Consider the following 22,530-nt stretch of genomic DNA (forward strand, 5'->3'; position numbering starts at 1 on the left):
CTCCATGACTTGATCTCACTTCCCTTTAAACTCTGTTCTAGTTGTAGCCTTCACAGCCTCCTGCAGCAAGGAGTTCCACAGGTTGACTCTTTGCTTTGTGAAGAACAACTTTCTGTTACTAGTTTGAAGCCTGCTACCCATTCCTTTCCTTTCCTTTGGTGTCCTCTAGTCCTTCTTTATGGGAACTAATGAAGAACTTTTCTGTATGCACCCTCCCCACCCCACTCATGCTTTTAGAGACCTCTATCCTGTCCCTCCTCCATCTCCTCTTTTCTAAGCTGAAAAGTCCCAGTCTCTTTAGCCTCTCTTCATATGGGACCTGTTCCCAACCCCTCATCATTGTAGTTGCCCTCCCCTATCCCACCCTCTCTTTTCCCCTCTCCCACCTCCTTTTCCCAGTCTCCCCCAGTTTTGTTCAATAAAGACAGATTCCATTTTGGAAGACACGTTATCTTTATTTTGTACATCAAGAAGAGGGGCTAGAGAAGGGTAAGTGGAAGGAGGTGAGGGAGGAATGGGGTACGAGCCCCCGATGGGGAGGACTGGGCTGGCTCTGCGGGCTTCTGGGGGTAGAAGCTCTCCTGCAGCCCCCCAATTCCCCCCCTCTCCCCAGATGGCAACCTGCGGCAAGTGCAGCCGGTCTGATGGCTGAGTGGTGTGATGTGCCCAGTGTGGGTAGTCCGGGCACTCCAAGCCAGGACTGCTTTGCAAGCGGGGCACCCCTGAGAACTGTCTGTCTGGGGTGGGGGTTGGGACCCTTTAAGCACAGCCCTCCGCTAGCCTGAGACAGCATCTCCACGCTCTTAAGTCCTCCTCTGATGCCCTGCCGGCACTGCTTCCGGCCATCCTTAACCCCGGTTCAGGGTCCACTCTGTCTGGACATGCTAGTTCGAATTAGCAAAACGCTAATTCGAACTAGTTTTTTAGTCTGGATCCGTTAGTTCGAATTAGCTTAGTTCGAATTAACTAATTCGAACTAAGTTAGTTCGAATTAACGTTGTAGTGTAGACATACCCTTAGAGAGTCATTATATATATTGGACATTTCTGTGTAACACAAATGTTAGGGAGATGTTGCAAGCAGCAATGTGATTTGTTTTATCACAGATGGATATCATGAGCATATAAAATCAAACTGCTCTTTTTACCCTGTCAGGTGAACACAACTCATTCAAGTGTGTTGATAGGCTGGTGTTAACATAATTCATCTCTTCAAAATCTAAGAAAACGTGCTCTTTTGAATTAGACACGTGGTAAATATATTTGTCTACTAAAATGTGTTCATTTGGCTGTGAACTGTTGACATGTTGCTCATAGTTTGACTGTAGTTTGAATAGCTCCTTACTGTTTTATTTTAGAAAAAAAACAAAAGCTTTATGATTATTTACATTTGAAGGCTTTAACTTCACATTTAACTCTGTGGAGCCTTACCCTACCCCATCTCCAATTTCCTCTAACCATGCACATTATGCATTGGGTGTTACATCTCTCACCATTAGATAGACAGATCTCGAAGCAGAGTTAGTTTATATCTGTAAAACAATGAGGAATACTGTGGCACCTTAAAGGCTAGCAGATTTATTTGGGCATAAGTTTGTGTCAGTCAAAACCACTTCATTAGATGCATCCAACAAAGTAATTCTGACCCATGAAAGCTTGTTCCCAAATAAATCTGCTAGTCGTTAAGGTGCCACGGGATTCCTCATTGTTTTAACATTAGGTAGAGTTACTCATATACTGACAGTGGTAGAATCATAGAATACTAGAACTGGAAGGGACTTCAAGAGGTCATTAGGTCCAGTCCCCTGTCCTCCTGGCTGGATCAAGCACATCTAGATAATCCCTGATAGATGTTTATCTAACCTGCTCTTAAATATCTCCAATGATGGAGATTCCACAACCTCCTGGAATTTATTCCACTGTTTAACCACCCTGACAGTTAGGAAGTTTTTCCTAATGTTGAACTTTAACCTCCCTTGACACAATTTAAGCCCATTGCTTCTTGTTCTATCACCAGAGATCAATAGAACAATTTTCTCCCTTCTTCTTGTAACACCCTTTTAGGTACTTGAAAACTACTGTCATGTCCCCTCTCATTCTTCTCTTTTCTAAACTAAACAAACCCAATTCTGTCAGTCTTCCCTCATGCCTCATGTTTTCTAGACCTTTAATCATTTTCATTGCTCTTCTCTGGACCTTCTCCAATTTTTCCATATCTTTCTTGAAATGTGGTACCCAGAGCTGGACAAAATACTCCAATTGAGGCCAAGTCAGTGCAGAGTACAGCGGAAGAACGACTTCTCGTGTCTTGCTCACAACACTCCCGTTAATGACTTATATGGGCCCAATCCAGAATTCACTGAAGTTGAGGGAAGGATTCCCACTGACTTGCATGGGTTTGGATCAGACCTTAACAGTGTTTGTAGTACAAACATGTATTCCCTGAGGAATTCTGTGTCAAAACCTTAACAATTCTGTACACGCTATTTTAAAAATCTGTACATTTTGTCTGTAAATAAATGTGGAAGCTGACACAGTGCAAGGGCCAGACCTGCCGCGAACAACCCAGGGCTCTGCTCCTCTGAGCCAGCTGTACCAGGTGAGGACAGGCAAGTTCAGCCTGGCAGGATCCTCTTGTAGAGGGACTTAGTATGAGTGGGATCCCGATGTGTTCGGGGCAGTCTGGGTGTGGGCTGCTCAGTGTGCGGAGAGGGGCGGGGAGCTGGATACACACAAGTTCGTTGGGGGTTCTGGGCACAGCGGCAATGAGACTGCAAAGATGGGGTGGTTCAGGGTAAGGTGGCTGGAGCTCTGCAGGGGGCGGTCTGAGTGCAACTGGTCGGGGCTCTGTGAGGTGGGACTGGATGCAGGGGATGTAGGGGTGGTCTGGATGGAGAACGGGGTGGGGGTTTGAGTGCAGGAGCTTGTAGGGAGGTGGGGCTCGTGGGGGGGATCCACGAGATGAGGAGTGGCTGGATGCCCAGAGGTTTAGTGATCAGAGGAGCAGCTCTCTGCATAGGGACCCTCCTTATAGGAGAAAAGAAAGTCCCATCCTCCCTCAGCCCATCCCAGCTGGGACTAGCAGCTGACCAATGATTTACCTTTTCCCCAGCAAACTCTATGGTATGGTTTGAGCATTGTCAATACACAAGTATGCAGCATGTTGAAAGCATGGGGGCAGGGTAAAATAACATGTCTGCAGGCGTGCTGCATCAGTTGCATGGTCATGTGTGTGCAGAATTCCCCATCTGCTCAACTAGTCCTAGGGCAGTGGTTACCAACCTTTTTTTTTACCACGGACCGGAAAATGCATTCACAAACTTTTGGCGGAACAGCAATATTTTATTTGCATATTTTCATATTCATTATGCAAATAATGAATACGCGAATATGCAAATAAAATGTTACTGCTCCATGGCGGCCGCCGGAGCTGAAGCCGGCTGCTGTGCAGTGGTTCAAGGGTCAGGGGCCGTGGTGCACGATTCCCTTGATTACATTATTCAATATGCCTCATGGTATTCAAACAGAGATTGTATTGTGGACTAAAACAGGTTTCTCATAAAGCAAAAAAATTACAAGTCTAATGGTAGAGCAGGGGAAAGACAAGACTAAAGTATTTTGAAGCAAGAGAAGGAGAAATTTTAAAGGGCAGTGCTGTTGGAATAGCTTGTGGACTGTTATCTGTATCCAAAGAAAAATGTGATTTTATATTTTAGTCTTAAAATTGTATTAAAAGAATTGAGAGTTTAATAGCAAAAATGTATATAAACCCAGGCGCCTCATCCGTATTTACAATTGTTAAATTTGAAAAAAAAATCCAGTACTGTTTGCTGTTTTTAGAAATGTGTCTTTCAGCTCACCCAAACTGAGATTAGAGAGGAGTGTCAGAACTTTGTGTATAGCCACTTTCCCAGTGTAACTTTGTCAAGCTGGGCACAGTCGCTGCCATTTGTGGTTCGTGTCACCCTGAAAAAGGGAAACATCAGGAAGAACAGGGGCTTGCTAAGGCAGTGCCTGGAGATGGATGCAGACCTGGGGGTGCTGTAACTCAATAACTAGGTTAAGTTGACCGATTGCTTTCCTCCTCCCCACCCCACCCCCCATGTTGTGGGGACATTGGAAAGGCTTCTGTGGCACGTGGGGCCCTTGGCTCCCGCACTGGCATCAGCCCACACCCACCTGCACTATAGGACAAGGTCCAAGGGAAGGAGAGCTAGGCACCTGAGGAAGGAATTGGCAAGGAGTCACCTAAGCTAGCCAGGATGAGATCCCGAGGAAGGACTTGGGCGTGGGGCGAGCTTAAGCACCCAAGCGTCTGTCCTGGGGAAACTGTCTGCTGGGTCCCTCCCTCCACATGGCATTCTCAGCTGCACACCCTCTCCTGGAGTAAGGCACCAAAGACAGGTCAGCTGCTTAGGCAGCCCAGGCCCTCACTGCTGAAACCATCCCCCCCCCCTTTCTGCTCGTTTGTTCCCATGCTCGCTCTTGCCCCTGGCTGTGTTTTGTATGAGAGCTGCGGTGCCCCCATCTCACAGAGACCTTCATCCTGGGGTGTGGCGGGGTATGTCTTAATCATGCTCTGAGCATGCCTACAGGGAGAGGCCCCGCTGGTGAGAGAGGCGTTCCCCTTCCCTGGCCTGGTTTAAGACTCTGGCTTAGGGGCCTACAAGGTGTCAGCTTGAGTAAGGCCTCCAAGCTGCTCGGTAGCTGTAGGGGGAGCATCGCCCTTTAGGTGGCTTTGCAAATGCCAACCAGAAGAAACACAGGAGCCTCCAGGGTTAGGCAGCAGCTTTGAGAGTGTCAGTACTGCCTGAATGTGGACTATGTCACCTAAGAATCTTTCTGTAGTGATTTTCATGAGTTTGCCTGAGTAAGGGCCATGGGATCCTGACCCTTCACAGATGGTTAGGGCTGCAAACTTTGTGACTGCTCTTTCCAAGGACAGGGTTAAAAGGAATGCAGCAGGGTGGTGGGTAAAACACCCAAAAGTGCCAGACCCTCAAAGGCATTTAGGTGCCTAATTTGATTTCATTGTGAGTTAGCTGCTGAAATACCTTGGAGGATCTGGGCCTTGGGCTTTTAGCAACCTAAATGTCAATGACTTTCAATGAGTCATAGGCTCCTAAACCACTTGGACACTTTCAAAAATGTTACCCCAAATGGTTGTTGATCTCTTGTAGGGAGAGAAAAAAAAAGGACTAATGCAAAAATGTTCTCCTTTGGCCGGGGGTGATCCTGTGTCCCAAGACTCACTGCAGAGAGGAAGAGAAGGGTTGGGAGATCTCTCTGTGTTCCCATTTAAGTATTTCTCATGACTTATAACCCAGGAGAGAAACGGATGTGTAGAAAACATGTGTGCTTTTCAGAGGGACTCAGTGCATGTTTATACTGTTTTCCTATTACTGAGAGTTCAGCAAGTGCAATGGGAAATGGTAGGTCGGACTCTTGGTATGGCAAGGGCAGGCTGCCCTGGGAATTTTTTGTAAAAAAAATCAGACCCCCTTAGTGCATCTCAGATGCAGACATTTCTTCAGAAGTATTTTTAAGAGCCTGAAGGGCATGTCATCCGGGCAGGACTCCAGAGATAGGGTGACTCCTATCAGACACTGAGAAATCACCCTCAATCTCCCCTCGATCTGGTTGTGGAAGTTAAACCAGAAGTCTCAAGAAACCCCATCCTTCTCACACAGCACTCTGCCACAATGTCATAACAGCCTCGACTAAAGACAGAGGTTGAATTTTGTCTCAAAGAATTACCAGCTGCACTGGCCAGTATTGCTGCCCTGCCATGGCACGGTGAGGAGGTCTCACCAATGTAGTTGTTTGTGCGTGGCTGGATGCGTGCATCTGTACAGAAATGCAGCAGAGGTGAAAGCAGTCTCATTGCAGCTTCTGAAAACCAGCTGTTGTGAAGGAGCAACAGGCCTGGCTGGGACTCGCATGCTTTGGAACTACTTAGCTCCTTTGTTGTAGAAAATTAATACAGTAAAATGTTATAGACAGCTAAAGAAAACAAATCCGTAACATTCTTGTAATAACCGCTGCTGGTGTTACATTGGAAAAGAAATTATAATTGTTTCATTGGGGAAAATCCTGTTTTGTAAGAATCAAAATAGGATTTGTTATTAGCAGTTGGGATTGCTTAAAATAAAGGGAGTCTTTTCTGAAAAAGGTGTCTTTAGTTTTTAGCTTAAAACCTGTGAAAAAAATCTACCTTGGGCAGTATAGAGTTTGGCTATCTGCCTAGCAGGCCTGCTTGCCTGAGTCAGTGTGTCAATCATATTTCTTAAGTATAGTGTTCCTGCTGCCGGCTGCAGCTGTGAGTTAGGTGCTTTGAGAAGCAGCATCCAGCGGTACAATTCCAAGGTGATACCGGGAGTTTGCCACATCATGTAATTTTGAGCAGGCCTCCTTGCATGCTGGGTTGGGAAGTGGTCTGCAGATGGTGTCAAAGAGCATAGAAATGTTTCAGCTCAGTTTCATGGCTATAATCATAAACTGTTTCATTAGTGAGAAGCCTGGGGATTTGCTGGCATTTTGGTGACTAGATCACGCAGCTCTAAGATAATGATTATTTTTTCCCCTTCTTCAGGGATTGCTGTCTGCAATATCCCATCTGCAGCTGTGGAAGAGACAGCAGATTCCACCATATGCCATGTCCTAAACCTCTACAGACGGAACACTTGGCTGTATCAAGCACTGAGGGAAGGGACCCGGGTGCAGAGTGTGGAACAGATACGGGAGGTGGCCTCGGGAGCGGCTCGGATCCGAGGAGAAACTCTCGGCCTCATTGGATTTGGTAGGTTGGCAACGTTGGGGGACAGAATACCCTAAACAAAACCGTTTGCTTTTACGGTGATCTGATGGAGTCTCAACCCAAGCAGACTCTGAAGAGCTTCAAAAAGATCTCACCAAACTAAGTGATTGGGCAACAAAGTGGCAAATGAAATTTAATGTTGATAAATGTAAAGTAATGCACAATGGAAAACATAATCCCAGCTACACATACAATATGACGGGGGCTAATTTAGCTACAACTACTCAAGAGAGAGATCTTGAAGTCATTGTGGATAACTCTCTGAAAACATCCACTCAGTATGCAGCAATAGTCAAAAAAGCAAACAGAATGTTAGGATTCATTTAAAAAGGGATTGAGAATAAGAAAGAGAACATCTTGTTGCATCTATATAAAACCATGGTACACCCACATCTTAAATACAGTGTACAGATGTGGTCGCCTCATCTCAAAAAATATATATTTGCATTGGAAAAGGTTCACAATAGGGCAACAAAAATTATTAGGGGTTTGGAATAGGTTCCATGTGAAGAAAGATTAAAAAGACTTGAACTTTTCAGCTTAGAAAAGAGGAGACTAAGGGGAGATATGATAGAGGTTTATAAAATTATGACTGGTATGGAAAAAGTGAATAAGAAAAACTTATTTACTTGTTCCCATAACATAAGAACGAGGGGTCACCAAATGAAATTAATAGGTAGCAAGTTTAAAACAAACAAAAGGAAGTTTTTCTTCACTCAGTGCACAGTCAACCTGTGGAACTCCTTGCCAGAGGACATTGTGAAGACTAGGACTTGAACAGGGTTCAAAAAAGAGCTAGATAAATTCATGGAGGTTAAGTCCATCAGTGGCTATTAAGTAATGTTCTTATGTAACCATGGAGTACGACTCCTCTCAGGCCTAAGAGCGGGGATGGGCAAGTGGTCACCTGAGGGCTGAATCCCACTAAACAGATAATTTTATTTGGCTCCCCACACTCCAGCTCAAGGCAGGTGATGTGGTGGTCTCAGGGCCACAGTAGATGTGGGAGGAGGGGGAAGCTGGGACCAGTCCCATGGCAGAGGAGTGAATAATGCAGCATGAATGCTGGGCAGGCTCACTTCCCAGTTCTCTTCTTCCTTCTCCTCCTGCTAGCCTATCATAGGGTTTGAATGGATTTGGTGGCCCCCTGCTACCTTAAGGTTCCCCTTGCCTGGCTTAGATCTTTTGTATCTGCGTGGCTCATGTTGCTACATTCACTGGACCAAGCTGAGCTGTTCCGTACTGAGGTAACTGCAGTCATGCTATGGGTTCCCTCCATTTAATGGCCTTTCTAAGCTGGTATAGTTATGTAAGAACAGAACGCATGTGCCCTGATTGTCCAGCCAAGAATCCAGTTCGTTTCCTATTCAGAACTGTTACCCCAGCTGAAAAGGAAGCCGCTTGCCAAGGCTGCAGGGACTTTGGGGGGGGTCCCGGCTCCTCAGTATTGTTAATGAGCCTCTAGTGTCCTCGCGCCCTTTGCCAGTTTCTCCAAAGGATTCACCACACATACTGGCAGCCGTTACAGGCTGTATCTTGCCTCCAGAGTGAAGCTCTGGAGTGTGACCGTGAATCTTTACTACAAATCTATGTCCTCTGGCTAGCGATGATTTTCTTCACAAGCACTGCCTTGGCCATGCCCTGAACCCTTCCATGAATACGCCTGTATGTGAATCTGTGCTGCTGTCCCCGAGGAGCCACACCAGGGAGGCACTGCAGAGACCTCGCTGGCTCCTCGGAGAAGATTACAATTCCCCGCCCACAGGTAACTAACAATCAGGTAGTGTGGTGTTCTCTTCCTCTCTAGCAGTGGCTGGGCCTGCTGCAGCCTTGGCTGACAGTTGAGTCTTCTAGTTCAAGCAGGCGTTGGTCACGCTTTTGGAACCATTGGTCACGCTTTTAGAGCCAGAGGTTCCAGGTTCAGTTCCTGCCCCTGAAGACCCCCTTGCTCTGGCCAGCCCATTTGGGGAGCAAAGCCCAATCCCTGGCCACTAGTGGGTAAGGGAAATTCCTGGCTGTTGCAGAGGAGTGGGAAGTCTGTATAAAGCCCAGCCAGAATCTGGCTTGCAGTGGAGTGAAAGTAGCACAGATAACGGGCATCGGGGCTCATCGTTTACCAGGTGTAGCGAATGTGCATTAAAGATGCTTTAAAGCTGGGGTGACCTGACGAGAACCTGTGAGCACAGCTACAGAAAAACCCTGCAGCACCAAGTCTTAGCGCCTGACTCCACAGACTCGGGACCACGAGGCTCGTGCTGTGGGGCTAAAAAGCAGTAGGGGAGACATTTGGGCTCGGGCCGGAGCCGAGGTTCAGACACCCAGCCGCTGGAGGGGAGGAGGTCGTCTCAGAGCCCAGACTCTCGGCCAACATCTACATCAAACATCTACCTGGCTGTTTGCAGTGCTGCGTTGTGAGCCTTGAAAGCCGGAGGCAGGGCTCTGACACTCCCTGCCACAGGGGAGGAGTTTGGCTGTGCTGTGTTACTGATGTTTGGGGGCTGGCGTACTGTAAGACATTGCTGGTGTATGTCACACACGACCATGTCTCCCTGCATGTCGAGCAGTAGGCCAGGCATTGACCGCCAGCAAGGAAGTATGGTCCAGTGGTTAGAGTACAAGGGTGACAGTCTTAAGGTCTATTCTAACAACATATAGTCTTTGTGTGATGCTGTTCCTCATCAGGGCCTATTACTAATGAATCCTGCCAGTACCTCTGCGATGCAGGTAGGTCAGCATCGTGCATTCTAGTCACTGGGGAAAGAGAATAACAAGTTGCCCAGGTCACGCAGCTGGGATTCCAGCTCAGGAGGCCCTAGCGCCTAGCCCTGTGCTCAGACCCTGACTGTCTTGCTATCGTACTGAAAAAATCCTGCATTAAAAATAGAAAAAAGTACTGGCTACAAAGCTAACACCAGACCTTAATGTAATGGTGTCATTCTTCCATTTTCTTTCCCTGCAAACAGCGACTCCCTCTCCTGCCCAGATCCTTCTGCCCTTGGGCTCTGCTCTCCCTCTTTATTCTCGGATGCTGAAGACTGAACTGTACAAGTGTGAGAGGACTTGTTAGTCTGCCTCCCTTTAAGGCAGCATTGGCCAGTGGCTAGGGTACTGGCCCGGGAGTCAGGAGCTCTGGATCCCATTCCCAGCTCTGCCACTGACCTGCTGTGTAACGCTGGGCAAGACCTTTTCCCACCCATGCATTCCTTTTCTGTCCTCTGTATAGAGTGCAAGCTCTTTCAGGGATTTTACACAGCACCTAGCTCACTGGGGTCGCCAGTTGTCATATAAACTGATGCTGAGCTTGAACTCCGGTGCATGTGTAGAGCGTTCAGCCCTGGTGACTTCAAGTACTGCTGGGTCTGTAGGAGCCACAGATGATTGCCCTCTTGCTGGGCTAGCCCTACAGGTGCTACGGGGCTGCTCAGGGCACTGTGGCCAGGGGGGCACTGTCTGAGTACCATAAGCTGGTAGGCCTGGATCTACCAGTGCAGGGGTGAGTGGAGGCAAGCCCAGGGATGCAGCCCCTGCCCAGCAGAGCAGGGGTGGGCGATGCTGCAAAGAGCTGCCAGCCTAGCAGGGAGGTGCAGGGGTCACCAGAGGCCCAGTCCCTGTATCCCCACTTCCCACAGACACAGGCAGTGGCCAGGAACCCACTGAACTCTTGCTAGGTAGTCGGGTAGCTCACAGGCTCAGAAATTCCTCCCTGTGCAGCCCAGCCAGGCTTGGAGGCCAGAGGCTAGTCCTTGCTCCTTGCACCTCATACTGCTGTTCTCAAAGAATGGGTGCCAAAATGCAAGGTTGCCCAGGGTGCCATGTTCCCTAAGACTGGCATTTCTGTGACAGGAAGTGTGTCCTCTTGACTCAGGAGAAGAGCAGGAAAGACAAACCAGGTTAGTAGGAAAACGCTAATTTGTCAAACCCAAATGATTTAATGGATACCTGAAAGTAATCATATCAGGGTACAGCCACAACTCTAAAAATAGCTGTGTTGCCTGGAGCCAGGGGCCACCTGGGGGACAGAGCTGCTGCCTCTGTGTTGCATGAAAGTAGAATGCTTGCACCGTTTTACCTGACCACTTGCCACATTGTTAGGCTGTGTGGAAACTGCTCACTTCTGGAGAAAAGCAACCCTCCTCCCCCAGGCTGCCTGACCCTAAGGAAACAAAGCAATCTCAATAAACAAAAGGCGGAACGTGGGCAGGGAAGGAGGAGAAAAGCTATTGGTCGTAGCTTGGCAGTGATTGTTGTTACATTCATTTCTTTGCGAACACAACTGGAATTGAAACATTTTCAGACATGGCCATGGTTAAGCATTTGAAAACTGTCAGAAAATCCACCAGAAAACTTGCCCCAGGGTTGCTGTGATGCTCTTCTGAGATGACGATCTGTAGATGGGGGATCCCAAAACAAGAAGCTGCTGGGCAACAGAATGTCAGAAGAAATTCAGTGCTGATAAATGCAAAGAAATGCACAGCAGAAAACGTAATCCTAACTGCCCAAAATGATGGGGTCTAAATTAGCTGTTTCCATTTAAGAAGGAGATCTTGAAGTCATTGTGGATAATTCTCTGAGAACATCAGCTCAATATGTAACAGCAGTCAAAAAAAAAAAAACCTAACAATGTTAGGAACCATTAAGAAAGAGAAATAATAAGTCAGAAAAATATCATAATGCCACATAATAAATCCATGGTATGTCCACATCTTAAACAGTGTACAGTCTGGTCATGCCACCTCAAAAAAGATGTAATAGAAATGGAAAAGATACCGAGAAAGGCAACAAAAATTAGTATTGGGGTAGAACAGCTTCCATACAGTGAGGTTAAAAAGACTGGGGCTTTTCAGCTTGGAAAAGAGGTGACTAAGGGGGCAAATGATACAGTCTATAAAATTCTGAATTGGGTGGCACAAGTGAAGAACAAAGTCCACGAAAACTCAGCGTCAGCCAATGAAATTAATAGGCAACAGGTTTAAAACAAGCAAAAGGAAGTACTTTGTACAATGCACAACCAACCTATGGAACACGTTGCTGGGGATATTGTGATGGCCTAAATAACTGGGTTCAAAAAAAGAATTAGATGAATTAGTGGAAGATAGCCAGCGATAGACCTATTAGTTAAGGTGATTAAGGATGCAACCCCATGTCCTGGGTGTCCTAAGTCATTAACTGCCGGAAGCTGGGGTTGGATGACAGGGGAGTGGATCTCTCAATAATTGCCCTGTTCTGTTAATTCTTTCTAAAGCATGTGACACTGGCCAGTCCAGCATTCCCTGTAAGCTGAGCTCTTGGGTAGCCATTCAAAAGACATTCAAATGCCACCTAGCTGATTAGCAGAGCCCACACAGCCGGCATCATGTGTTTCTACTGGTGGTGCACATCCGCATATGCCTCAGTGCACACAACAAAATTGATTCCACAGTTGGATGAAAAAATTAGAGGGAACATTGCTAGCCACTGGTGGCTAGTGGGCTAGGTGGGCTATTGGTCTGCCACCGTGTGGTATTTCTTTTGTTCTCATACCAGAGCCAATGTGCGCATGCGCTTCATATTATATGCCCCCCCCCCCAGCATAAATAGTCCTCATCCAGAGCACTGAGCTAGGCTAGCCCCATTATCATTTGTATTTTGGACAATGAGCTAATTGCAACCTTGCTGTCATACCAGTCACTTTGGTAATGCTGCATGAGAGGTGAATGAGACGCAATGTTGTTGGGTTAACAAAATACTCAGACATGAGCCCTGGCCCTTGTCATATGCTGTATCAAAAAAGATACACTGAATGGCTGCAGTCAGTCTGGAAACTTCTCCCATTTTCCTAGCATCATAACATACTCAGGGCCTATTCCTGTAGCCACAGGCCCATGCCTACCGCTTGCTGCTGGAGGGAGGAGAAAAGCTCCAACAGTCACTCACTGGAATGCCAACACCTTCAAATGGAGCCCTTCAGCACCAGCCAAGAGTGGGCTTTCCAATGATAGTGATAGCACTTAGCTGTGTGGCAGAATGGGCCAGGTCTGTAGACAGGGGATGCTTTGTATGCAGTAGTCAGGTAAGGGCAGCTTTTCAGTCAGTCGCAGCAAGGCCTCACAGACCTGATTCTAATGAGTACTTCAACATGAATGGACAGTGCCTGGTTATTTGGCTTTCTTTACATTGCCAGACAGCCGAATGAGGAATGAAGGAGCATGTATTGATGTAGGAATTGGGTAGTTGAGTCCAGGCAATGACATTGAATAGGAACGACATTGTGGATAATGACCTGCTGATTGCACTGCAGCTGTCCCTCTTTATCAGAATAGCCTGATTAAACCTTTGCTTCCAAACCATGACAGTTGTCTTAGTCATGCCCAATTAAATAGCCATTCAGCAAGAGTAGGGAAGAAAAAACCTACAGCAAACAAGTTTGCTCTTATCACTAGGGCTTTATTTTTGTGTGGGTTTTTGGGGGCATTGTCTGCTTGAACAAAAGCACCTCATAAAGGATTTCATTTCTCAATACCGTCCCTCATGGCCTGGCATGCTCGGGGAACACACAGAATGCCTGGCTGTGGTCCTACCCTGGGAGGGTTGTAGCTGCAAATGTGACCTCAGAGTCAAGTGCTGCAGGCACACAGATCGTTAGGGAGAGTCCTTTTAAATAAAAATGGCTAATGCTTTATGAGCTCCCCAATTGCTGTCGATATTGGAAAGGCACATTCTAGTTTTAGCCCGGTGAATGCTGTGCTAAATGGTTAATGTTTCACCTTCAGCTATGTCAACAGCTAGATGGTGGATCATGAGAATTAAAGAGGCTTACAGATGTCACAGCTGCGGCAGGGAGGGGAGGACTCAAAGGCTGGTAGTTTGTGTGACCAGCACAGAGGAGCATTGAATGACACACTTGGTTACTTTTTTTGCTCTTTCTTAAGCCAAAGGTAGAATTAATGGAAGTGATAAAATCCCAGGGTCAGGGTTGCTGCACACTGAAGTTTGGCATAGGCATGGTTGTGGTGAGGAAGAAGAATGGGCAGTGCAGGGGTTTAATAGTGATAATATTTAGCCATTTTCCTGCTCAAAGCACTTTACAGCCCTTGGTTAATGAATTTTTGCAGGAAGTAAGTCTTATCATCCCCACCTTTGGGGTGCAGAATCAGATTCCTTTTGTGGCATTGGACATCGCTGGCCTGTCTCCGTTTCAGAGTTGGGCTTCGAGGCCCCGGCTACAAAGCTTCCATTGAAATCGCCAGCCCTTGTTTTGGCTCAGATCCTCAGAACACACCGTGCCTCTTTAAGGAGAAATGCTTTCCACAACATTAGCTTTCCCTTCGCATTTCTCAGGTCACCCATCACCTCCGAACAGGAATATATTAGCCTAGACCCATAGCGCCCAGTCTTCAAAGGTATTTAGGTTCCTGACCCATGTGCAGAGGCCCTGGAGCTTAGTACCTGGGCCTATTGAAGCTAATGGGAGCAGGCTCAGGCCCACATTTCACTTTCTGAGGCATCCTAAGAACCCAAAGCTCTTTCAGTAAGTGGGTATGAAGGTGTATTAAGAGAAGTGGTGCTGGGAAACTTCAGGGCCACCTGCCTGGCTCTAGTCCCTGCTCATATCCTTCTTTCTTCCAGAAGCCTCACCCTTCAAACAAACAGATTAGATGATAAATAAGCAAGAGAGCATGCAGGATGGGTGCAGACTGAGTGAATTTGCTGTGGCACCAAGAGAAAATACTTGGAGGCCAATAGAGGCCGTAAATGGATCTGTTGCCTGCTGAACATTAATGGATAGAGTCTGTGCTGAGCATCACATAGCTCAAGCCATATAACTCTCAACATCTGACTTTCCTCTCTTCTTTTCCTTTATACACAGGTCGCACTGCGCAAGCAGTTGCAGTTCGAGCCAAAGCATTTGGATTCAGTGTGATATTTTACGACCCATACCTGCAGGATGGAATAGAAAGGTCTCTAGGCGTCCAGCGAGTCTACACACTCCAGGACCTGCTCTATCAGAGCGACTGTGTATCATTGCACTGTAACCTTAACGAACATAATCACCACCTTATCAATGACTTTACGATTAAGCAGGTAAATTACCTTCTCTCTAAAAGAAAGATCATTTTATGGTTCTTGCTGCAAACCCAGAACATATTACTGTTGAGCGCTGGAGGGAGCCAATGCTGTCATAGTGATACCAGTGATTTTTATCTTTGAGTAGTTAATTACATCCATTTCTTTCCCATTGTGTACCAGGTGATAGCATTTTACCAGGTAAGAGAGCCCATTCATGCAGTTGCAGAGACAGAAACAGCAGGACTTATATTGTTTGACATTTCAAAATAGAGCTTAGGCTTTCTAAATAAAAGCCTTTGTTAGTAAATGAACACCAGAACCTCCTTGCTCGCTTAGAAGGGATGCAAAATGTGTGTGTTTAGAGGTAATCTTTTCAGCAAGGAAAATCTGCTTGTATTTACCATATAAAGTGTTCTGAAGTTCTGCAAGCAGCGTGGTGGCTTGGAAGATGCCAGTAGGAGAGGATGCTACCTACTGTACGTGTAGTGAGAAGTGAAGAGTCATTGAATAACTATATTGAACATTCTCCCCTTTCCTCCTGGCTTCCATTAGATGAGGCAGGGAGCATTCCTAGTAAACACAGCACGTGGCGGGCTTGTGGATGAGAAAGCCTTAACTCAAGCCCTGAAAGAAGGAAGGATACGAGGAGCAGCACTTGACGTGCATGAATCAGAGCCATTTAGGTAAACAATGGGTTACGGGTTTGGATTTTTTTTTTTAATTAAAAAGCTTCACTTTTCATCTTACAGCTAGATGAGGGCTTATATCTATTCCCATTGGCCCCTGTGCCCACAAATGGGCCCTGTGACTGTTGAACCTAGAATTCCTAGTGCTATGAATAAGAAAATACAGTAGTCATTTTTCTAGAAGTACCGTATTTTCCGGCGTATAGGGCGACTGGGTGTATAAGACGACCCCCTATCTTTTTAATTAAAAGATAGGGTTTCATCTTATACCCCAGCGCCCCTCCGCCTCCTTTGCTCCCGGTGTCCCTGGTCTGCTGGAGATGGTCCCCAGCAGACCAGAGGCACCGGGAGCAAAGCCGCCAGGAGCGCCTGGGCTGCCCCCCCCCCCCCCCCGCCGGAGCCCCTCCGAGGCTTTGAAAGCCTCGGGGGAAGCCGGCGGGGGGGCATCCCAGGCGCGCATGGGCTGCCCCCCCGCCGGAGCCCCTCCGCGGCTTTGAAAGCCTCGGGGGAAGCCGGCGGGGGGGCATCCCAGGCGCGCATGGGCTGCCCCCCCGCCGGAGCCCCTCCGCGGCTTTGAAAGCCTCGGGGGAAGCCGGCGGGGGGGCATCCCAGGCGCGCATGGGCTGCCCGCCCGCCCGAGCCCCTCCGCGGCTTTGAAAGCCTCGGGGGAAGCCGGCGGCGGGGCATCCCAGGCGCGCATGGGCTGCGCCCCCGCCGGAGCCCCTCCGCGGCTTTGAAAGCCTCGGGGGAAGCCGGCGGCGGGGCATCCCAGGTGCGCATGGGCTGCCCCCCCGCCGGAGCCCCTCCGCGGCTTTGAAAGCCTCGGGGGAAGCCAGCGGCGGGGCATCCCAGGCGCGCATGGGCTGCCCCCCCGCCGGAGCCCCTCCGCGGCTTTGAAAGCCTCGGGGGAAGCCGGCGGGGGGGCATCCCAGGCGCGCATGGGCTGCCCGCCCGCCCGAGCCCCTCCGCGGCTTTGAAAGCCTCGGGGGAAGCCGGCGGCGGGGCATCCCAGGCGCGCCTGGGATGCCCCGCCGCCGGCTTCCCCCGAGGCTTTCCAAAGCCGCGGAGGGGCTCCGGCGGTGGTGCATCCGGCGTACAAGACGACCCCCGATTTTGGGGGGATGTTTTTTAACATCAGAGGTCGTCTTGTACGCCGGAATATACGGTAGTAATCGACAGAAGTCTTGATACCATTACTAATTTAAAGTTTTGGTTTAGAAACAAAGTTGAAAAGGGACTGTGTCAGGTTAAAAGTCGTGTTTCGTTACAAAGAATGCTCAACTCCACAGTGAAATAAACCAACACTAGTACAAATCTGCTAAGTTTGCACTGCAGAGGCGAAAGGAGAACATTTGTTTATAAAAGTAAATGAAAACTATTACTGGAAATCGTGGACAGAGTTCTGGTGACAGTTTTGAGAAAGCTTTCTCTTTATTTACATACAAATAATTCTATGTAAACTTACAAACTCAAATGTTTAAGTAGCCTGGCAGTGTCCCGTCTAAGTCTCCAGCATTAGTGGCTTTGCTCCTTTAGTCCGATGTGAAAAAGAGACACTCTGCTGGAGACAGATGAACGATAGTTGCTGCTAGAGAGATGCCCAACCATTTATCTCCTCATTAATACAAGTGATGGAAGCATTGAGACCACTCATCCAGCAGGTTTGTCAAACCAACCTGCTCTTTTCTTCACAATTGCTGAGCGTAAAATATTTCAGCACTCATGCAAAGTCCAAAATGCCCCTTGAAGTCCAACACTAAAGCAGTATTTCAGCACCTCTTTCCCCAATGCCAGACACCACTCAACAGCTTTAGGCTAGATGGAAAGCGCATGTTGTTCCACGTTCAGTACATTTACAGTGCCTGTAAATCATGTGGCTAGAGCAGTGGCTTGCATGTGAAAGAAGCTGGCCAATATGTTTTCGTGATTTGTAACTTTCACCCCAATTTTTCATATTTATATAGTTTTGCTCAAGGCCCATTGAAAGACGCTCCTAATTTAATTTGTACTCCACACACTGCTTGGTACAGTGAGCAGGCATCCCTAGAGATGAGAGAGGCTGCTGCTACTGAAATTCGTCGTGCAATCACAGGTATCTAACCCTTTTATCTCATGCGTATTTTATTTAGCCTACTTTTATTTTGTAGTAGGTAGCACGAGTCAGTGGATTGGACAAGGAGTTTGGAACCAGGAGACCTGGTTCTGAAACCTGGCTTTGCCATTGAGTTGCTGTTACCTTGAACAGCTTATATGTGGCCCAGTGTAAAGAGGTGCTAAGCTCCCCCAGCTCTCTTAGGCCATTAGGTATGCATTATTTGCCCCCCATTATGCAGGCCAGGGAAGTGTCAAGGAGAGGTTCATGATTTGATTGGCGAGAAATGATCCTTACTCCACCTTTCTAAAGCACTGCCAGCCAATAGCTATTATTGATACTACACACAGTGCAAGTTTATGAACAGTGCAGCACGTGGCCAGCTGGCTGACACAGACTCTTTTAATTATTGCCTCTTTTAAAGCAATAAGCCTGGACTGCAGAAAAATAACCTTTGATGTCACAGACACTGATAAATCAGAATAATTGTGCGCTGACTTCCAGAAGGCCTTGGTGTCACAAGACCTCTGGGTATTTTAGCCCTAAAGAACTGTATGTCCCAGCCAAGCCCCATATAGCAAAAAGATGGCCAAGATCCAGCCTCCAACTTCCCTCCAACTTTTGGAGTAGGAAACACACACCTAAACAAGGAGGACTTGCGTCTTGAACAGTTGTATTCCACCCAGTCATTTCAGGCACCTAGCATTGAAGAGAAGGCAGCGGTGCCACAGTAACAGTTGGTGTGGGCAGCGTACCAGCCAATGTAACCTAGGGCAGGCATGAGGTTGTACTGGAGACTGAATTGGCAATCCGCTACCCCTAGATCAGAGGGCTGCAAAGGTAACACAAAGCCACTTGTGTCCAAAACCCTGACACTGTGGGTCTGTTTTTAGGCACAGCTGAATGTGACCCAAGAATTGGGCCCATCAGATGTGTGTAACATTACAGCTAATCTTTGACACCTCACTTTTCATCTGGTAATGGAAGTTATTTACCTTATGGCAGTGGTCACCATAGTGATCAAGTAGTAGATCTTGAAGCCTCTCACAGGTGATCCTGACTGGTTTGCCCAGGAGGCTATCAAGTGCCGGCACTTCAGCAGCCCTTCCCCCCAGTGCACACCTCTTGCCCTTTGCCTTGGAGCTGCCCCTCCCCCTGGGGAGCCTCCTGCTTCCTGGGCAGAGCAGGGGAGGGAGAGGAAGGACATTGATGTCAGGGTGCCCCCTCCCACTCTTTCCTTTCTCCACAAAGCAGAGAGGGAGCACTACAGGACTTGGGATGGAGTTTGCTGGCTGTTTTAGGGAGTGGGCCAGGGCCAGGGCAGGGGTGAGCCTGCCTTAGTCCCAGTGCATCACCACCTAGGAGCCATCTGAGGTAAGGAGTGCCCAGCTGGAGCCCACATCCCAAACTCCTACGTCAGTCATGAACTCCCTCCTACCCTCCAGCTCTCTGCCCCAGCCCCAAGCACCCCTGCATCCATACACCCTCCTAGAGTCTGCACCTAGAACCCCCTCCTGCATCCCAGCTGCCTGTCCCAAGAGCAGCTCAGAGCCCCTCTCACACTCCAGATCCCTTAATCCAAAACCAGAGCTTGCACCCTCTGGCCCAGCCTGGTGAAAGTGAGTGAGGATGGAGAAGGGAGGGAGGATGGAGTGAGCAGGGGCAGGGCTTCAGAGAAGGGCTGGGAGGGAGGCGGGGCAAGGGTATTTAAATTTGAGGTAGCTCTTGGATTGCACTTAAATTCAAAAAGTGATCTTGTGCTTAAAAAGGTTGGAGGCTCATTTCCTACATACATCTCTGAAATCTGCAGAAAGTCATGTTACAGTAGTGGTACAGCAACCCGTTATGCTCAATTGTTATTCTGGCTCCAGAAACATTGCTGGGTTCTCCTAACTATTCCATTTTGCAGTAGAAATCAGAAAACAGTAGCTCATTGTATCCTGATAAGGCCATAAGTGGCGTAACACTTATTTAGCTTTAATAACTATATTCCAGGTCGCATCCCAGAAAGCCTAAGAAACTGCGTGAACAAGGAATTCTTTGTCACAACAGCTCCATGGTCAGTAATAGATCAGCAAGCACTTCATCCAGAGCTCAATGGTGCCACATACAGGTAAGACAGAAAAAAATATTTTCACAGCTGTTTCACCCAGACTGGAATTCCATATGCAGTGACAAGGCTGCTAGTGACTATTTCTAAAAGAAATCTCTGTGGATTTGACTAGGTAGAGGATCTGTGTGTGTGGTGATTCAATAGAGTTTAACAGCACTGCTCCAGTTACTTATTCTATAGAAATCTTAGTTTTTACACATTTATTCTGTTGAACTGCTGATGTTGCATCTCCATAAACAGGCCATACACAGAATCTCTAGATTTGTTCTGTACTTCTGTAGAAGGGCTTCAGGCAGTCTCAGGCTAATCGGTTTAATCTAGCCATTTATACCATGCTTATCACCACAGCCTAAGAAGCTGATGGAAAATTTGAGACTCAGTGCATTATTCTTACTAAAAATACCCCCGAGTCTATAAGGAGCTGTGGAGCTTTTGTGGACCAGAGGCTGGATCAATCAGAAATATTTATAAATAAAAGTATAGGCACTGTACAGGAAGTAGCCTGTGCTTTTAATTCACAGAGAAAAAAGTGAGAGTTTGGAGTGCCAGGGGAGCGTCTATAGGGGGGGAAGATTAAACTTGAGACAAAGGCTTAGGATACAGTAAAACACAAGCACACAGGATTTTGAGAGAGAAATACTCAGAAATGTTGCCCTATAGCTTCCAATATCAGCACCAGGCAGATCATGTTATACATTAGTAGTCTGATTTTTTTTAAAGGAGCATATTCTTAGCCAAGATTTTCAAAGATAAGAGGCTTAACACTAGACTTTTAAATCCATATTTAGGCACCTAGATTTTCAAGTGCTGCGTGCCCAGCAGTTTCCATGAGGTTTTAGAGTCTTGGTTTTAGGTGTATAGAAACAAGCAGCTACAAGACCTGAAGCCAAGGGTGTCATTTATGGGGGGCTAGGAAGGGGACTAGCCCCACATCTCAAGTTTGGACCCCTGCATTTCATACTTGAGGTCTGCTTAAAGCCCATGTCCCGGCTCCAGAGTCAGTTCTTAAATGCAACAGAGTTTGACCTGCTTGCAGTTTTGCCTTTGGGGTAGGGAGTTTGTTTTAAAAAGAGGAAGGCATGGTGATTAAGAATAACAAAAGGCTGGGCGTTCCAGTAATTGAAAGATCATTAGATCATGAAAACATTGCTGGGTGCTCCACTTAATAGATGGGGCAAAGGAAGAAGGAATGAGTGTTGTGCTTCTGGGTTTTGCATTTGGATTACTGTGTTAAACTTCCAAATGTTCTTGAAAAAGTACTGAACAGAGACTGATCCAAAGCTGGCTGCAAAGAGCTACAAAGGGATTTCACAAAATTGAGTGGTTGAGCAACACAAAGGCAGATGGAATTCAGTATTGATAAGTGCAAAGTAATGCACATGGAAAAATATAATCCCTAACTATAAATACAAAATAGCTATTTCCACTCAAGAAAGATATCTTGGAATCATTGTGGATAGTTCTCTGAAAACATCTGTTCAATGTGCAGTGGCAAACTAAAATGCTAACAGAATATTGGACATCATTAAGAAAGAAAAATATAAGACAAAATACCATATTGCCACTACAGAAAGTCATTGTATGCCCACATCTTGAATACTGTATGCAGATCTCGTCAACCCATCTGAAAAAAGATACATTGTATTTGGAAAGGTACAGAAAGGGCATCAGAAATTATTTGGGGTGAGGAACAGCTTCCATATGAGGAGAGATTAACAAGACTGGGACTTTACAGCTTGGAAAAGAAATGACTTAAGAGTGGGAGGGGGAGTATGTTAGATGTCTAGAAAATCATGAACGGTGTGGAAAAGTAGAATAAGGAAATGTTATTTATTCCTTAACATAACACAAGAAACTGACCCAATTACATTTATAGGCAGCAGATTTAAAACAAATAAAATAAATTATTTTTCACAATCAACTTGTGGAACGAACTCTTTGCCAGGAGATGGTGGAAAGGCCCAAACTATAACTAGGTTCCAATAAGAATAAAATAAGTTCAAGGGGGATAGGTCCATCAGCGGCTGCTAGCCAGAATGGGCAGGGATGGTGTCCCTTGTTCAGAAGCTGGGAATGGGCGACGGGATGTATCATGACAATTGTCTCTTCTGTTTATTCCTTCTGAAGCACCTGGCACTGGCCACTGTTGGAAGACAGGCTACTGGGCTACAAGGACCTTTGGTCTGACCCAGTATGGTCATTCTGATGTTCTTATACAGAGCTGAAATGTATCTGCCCCCTTGGTGTAACTAAAACCCCACTCCCCTTCCAGAGCTGAGAGCGAGCCCAGAAGCCCTGATGGGGTTTCTCTTTCTCCACAGAGTTAGTAATAAAGTAAGAATATACATTACAATGATAAGACTAACCAGTGTCCCTTAAGAGACTTGCCACAAGTTGTCAGACTATGTTAGTGTGAGAGCTAAGTGGGTCTAATATTTATTTTTTTTAGGAATTGGATATAGTGCACCTGTCAGCTAACTGCTAAGTTGTCTCCTAAAAAAGTAGTTATCCAGTAGCACCTTGATAAGAGATGATGCGTGTGGGGGAGGGAGGTTTGGTGGTTGGCTTGTACTGAGCATGCTCAGTAACACTGCTGAAACCGCTGTTCTCAGTCTGCACCCCAGTGCTTTCACAGACACCTCTCCCTCCCTTGATCACGGTATGCACAGGTCAATCACCCACCACCACCCAAATCTGAAATGGTGCCCCTGCCTGAGGTCATGATTTTTTAAAAAAAAGACACTCCCCCCTCCCATCCCAAGTCTCAATGTTTATTT

At 47.0% G+C, this 22,530-nt stretch overlaps 1 protein-coding gene across 6 annotated transcripts in view; it reads left to right on the top strand.

Annotated features, from left to right (window-relative positions):
• Positions 1–22,530, top strand: part of CTBP2 (C-terminal binding protein 2) — a 271,870-nt gene that overhangs the window by 236,640 nt on the left and 12,700 nt on the right. For all 6 annotated transcript variants that reach the window (XR_012905668.2, XM_006136115.5, XM_014580066.4 and 3 more), the window contains 5 exons: positions 6,592–6,798; positions 14,663–14,877; positions 15,415–15,545; positions 17,513–17,640; positions 19,636–19,753. Coding sequence is in view for 5 of the 6 variants with exons in the window: in XM_006136115.5 (XP_006136177.2) it covers positions 6,592–6,798; positions 14,663–14,877; positions 15,415–15,545; positions 17,513–17,640; positions 19,636–19,753 (799 nt within the window). In the remaining variant the exon portion in view is untranslated. The remainder of the gene's footprint in view (positions 1–6,591; positions 6,799–14,662; positions 14,878–15,414; positions 15,546–17,512; positions 17,641–19,635; positions 19,754–22,530) is intronic.

Source organism: Pelodiscus sinensis, chromosome 8, assembly GCF_052426305.1.
Source record: "Pelodiscus sinensis isolate ZL-2025 chromosome 8, ASM5242630v1, whole genome shotgun sequence".
In the NCBI taxonomy this organism is placed as follows: Eukaryota; Metazoa; Chordata; order Testudines; family Trionychidae; genus Pelodiscus; species Pelodiscus sinensis.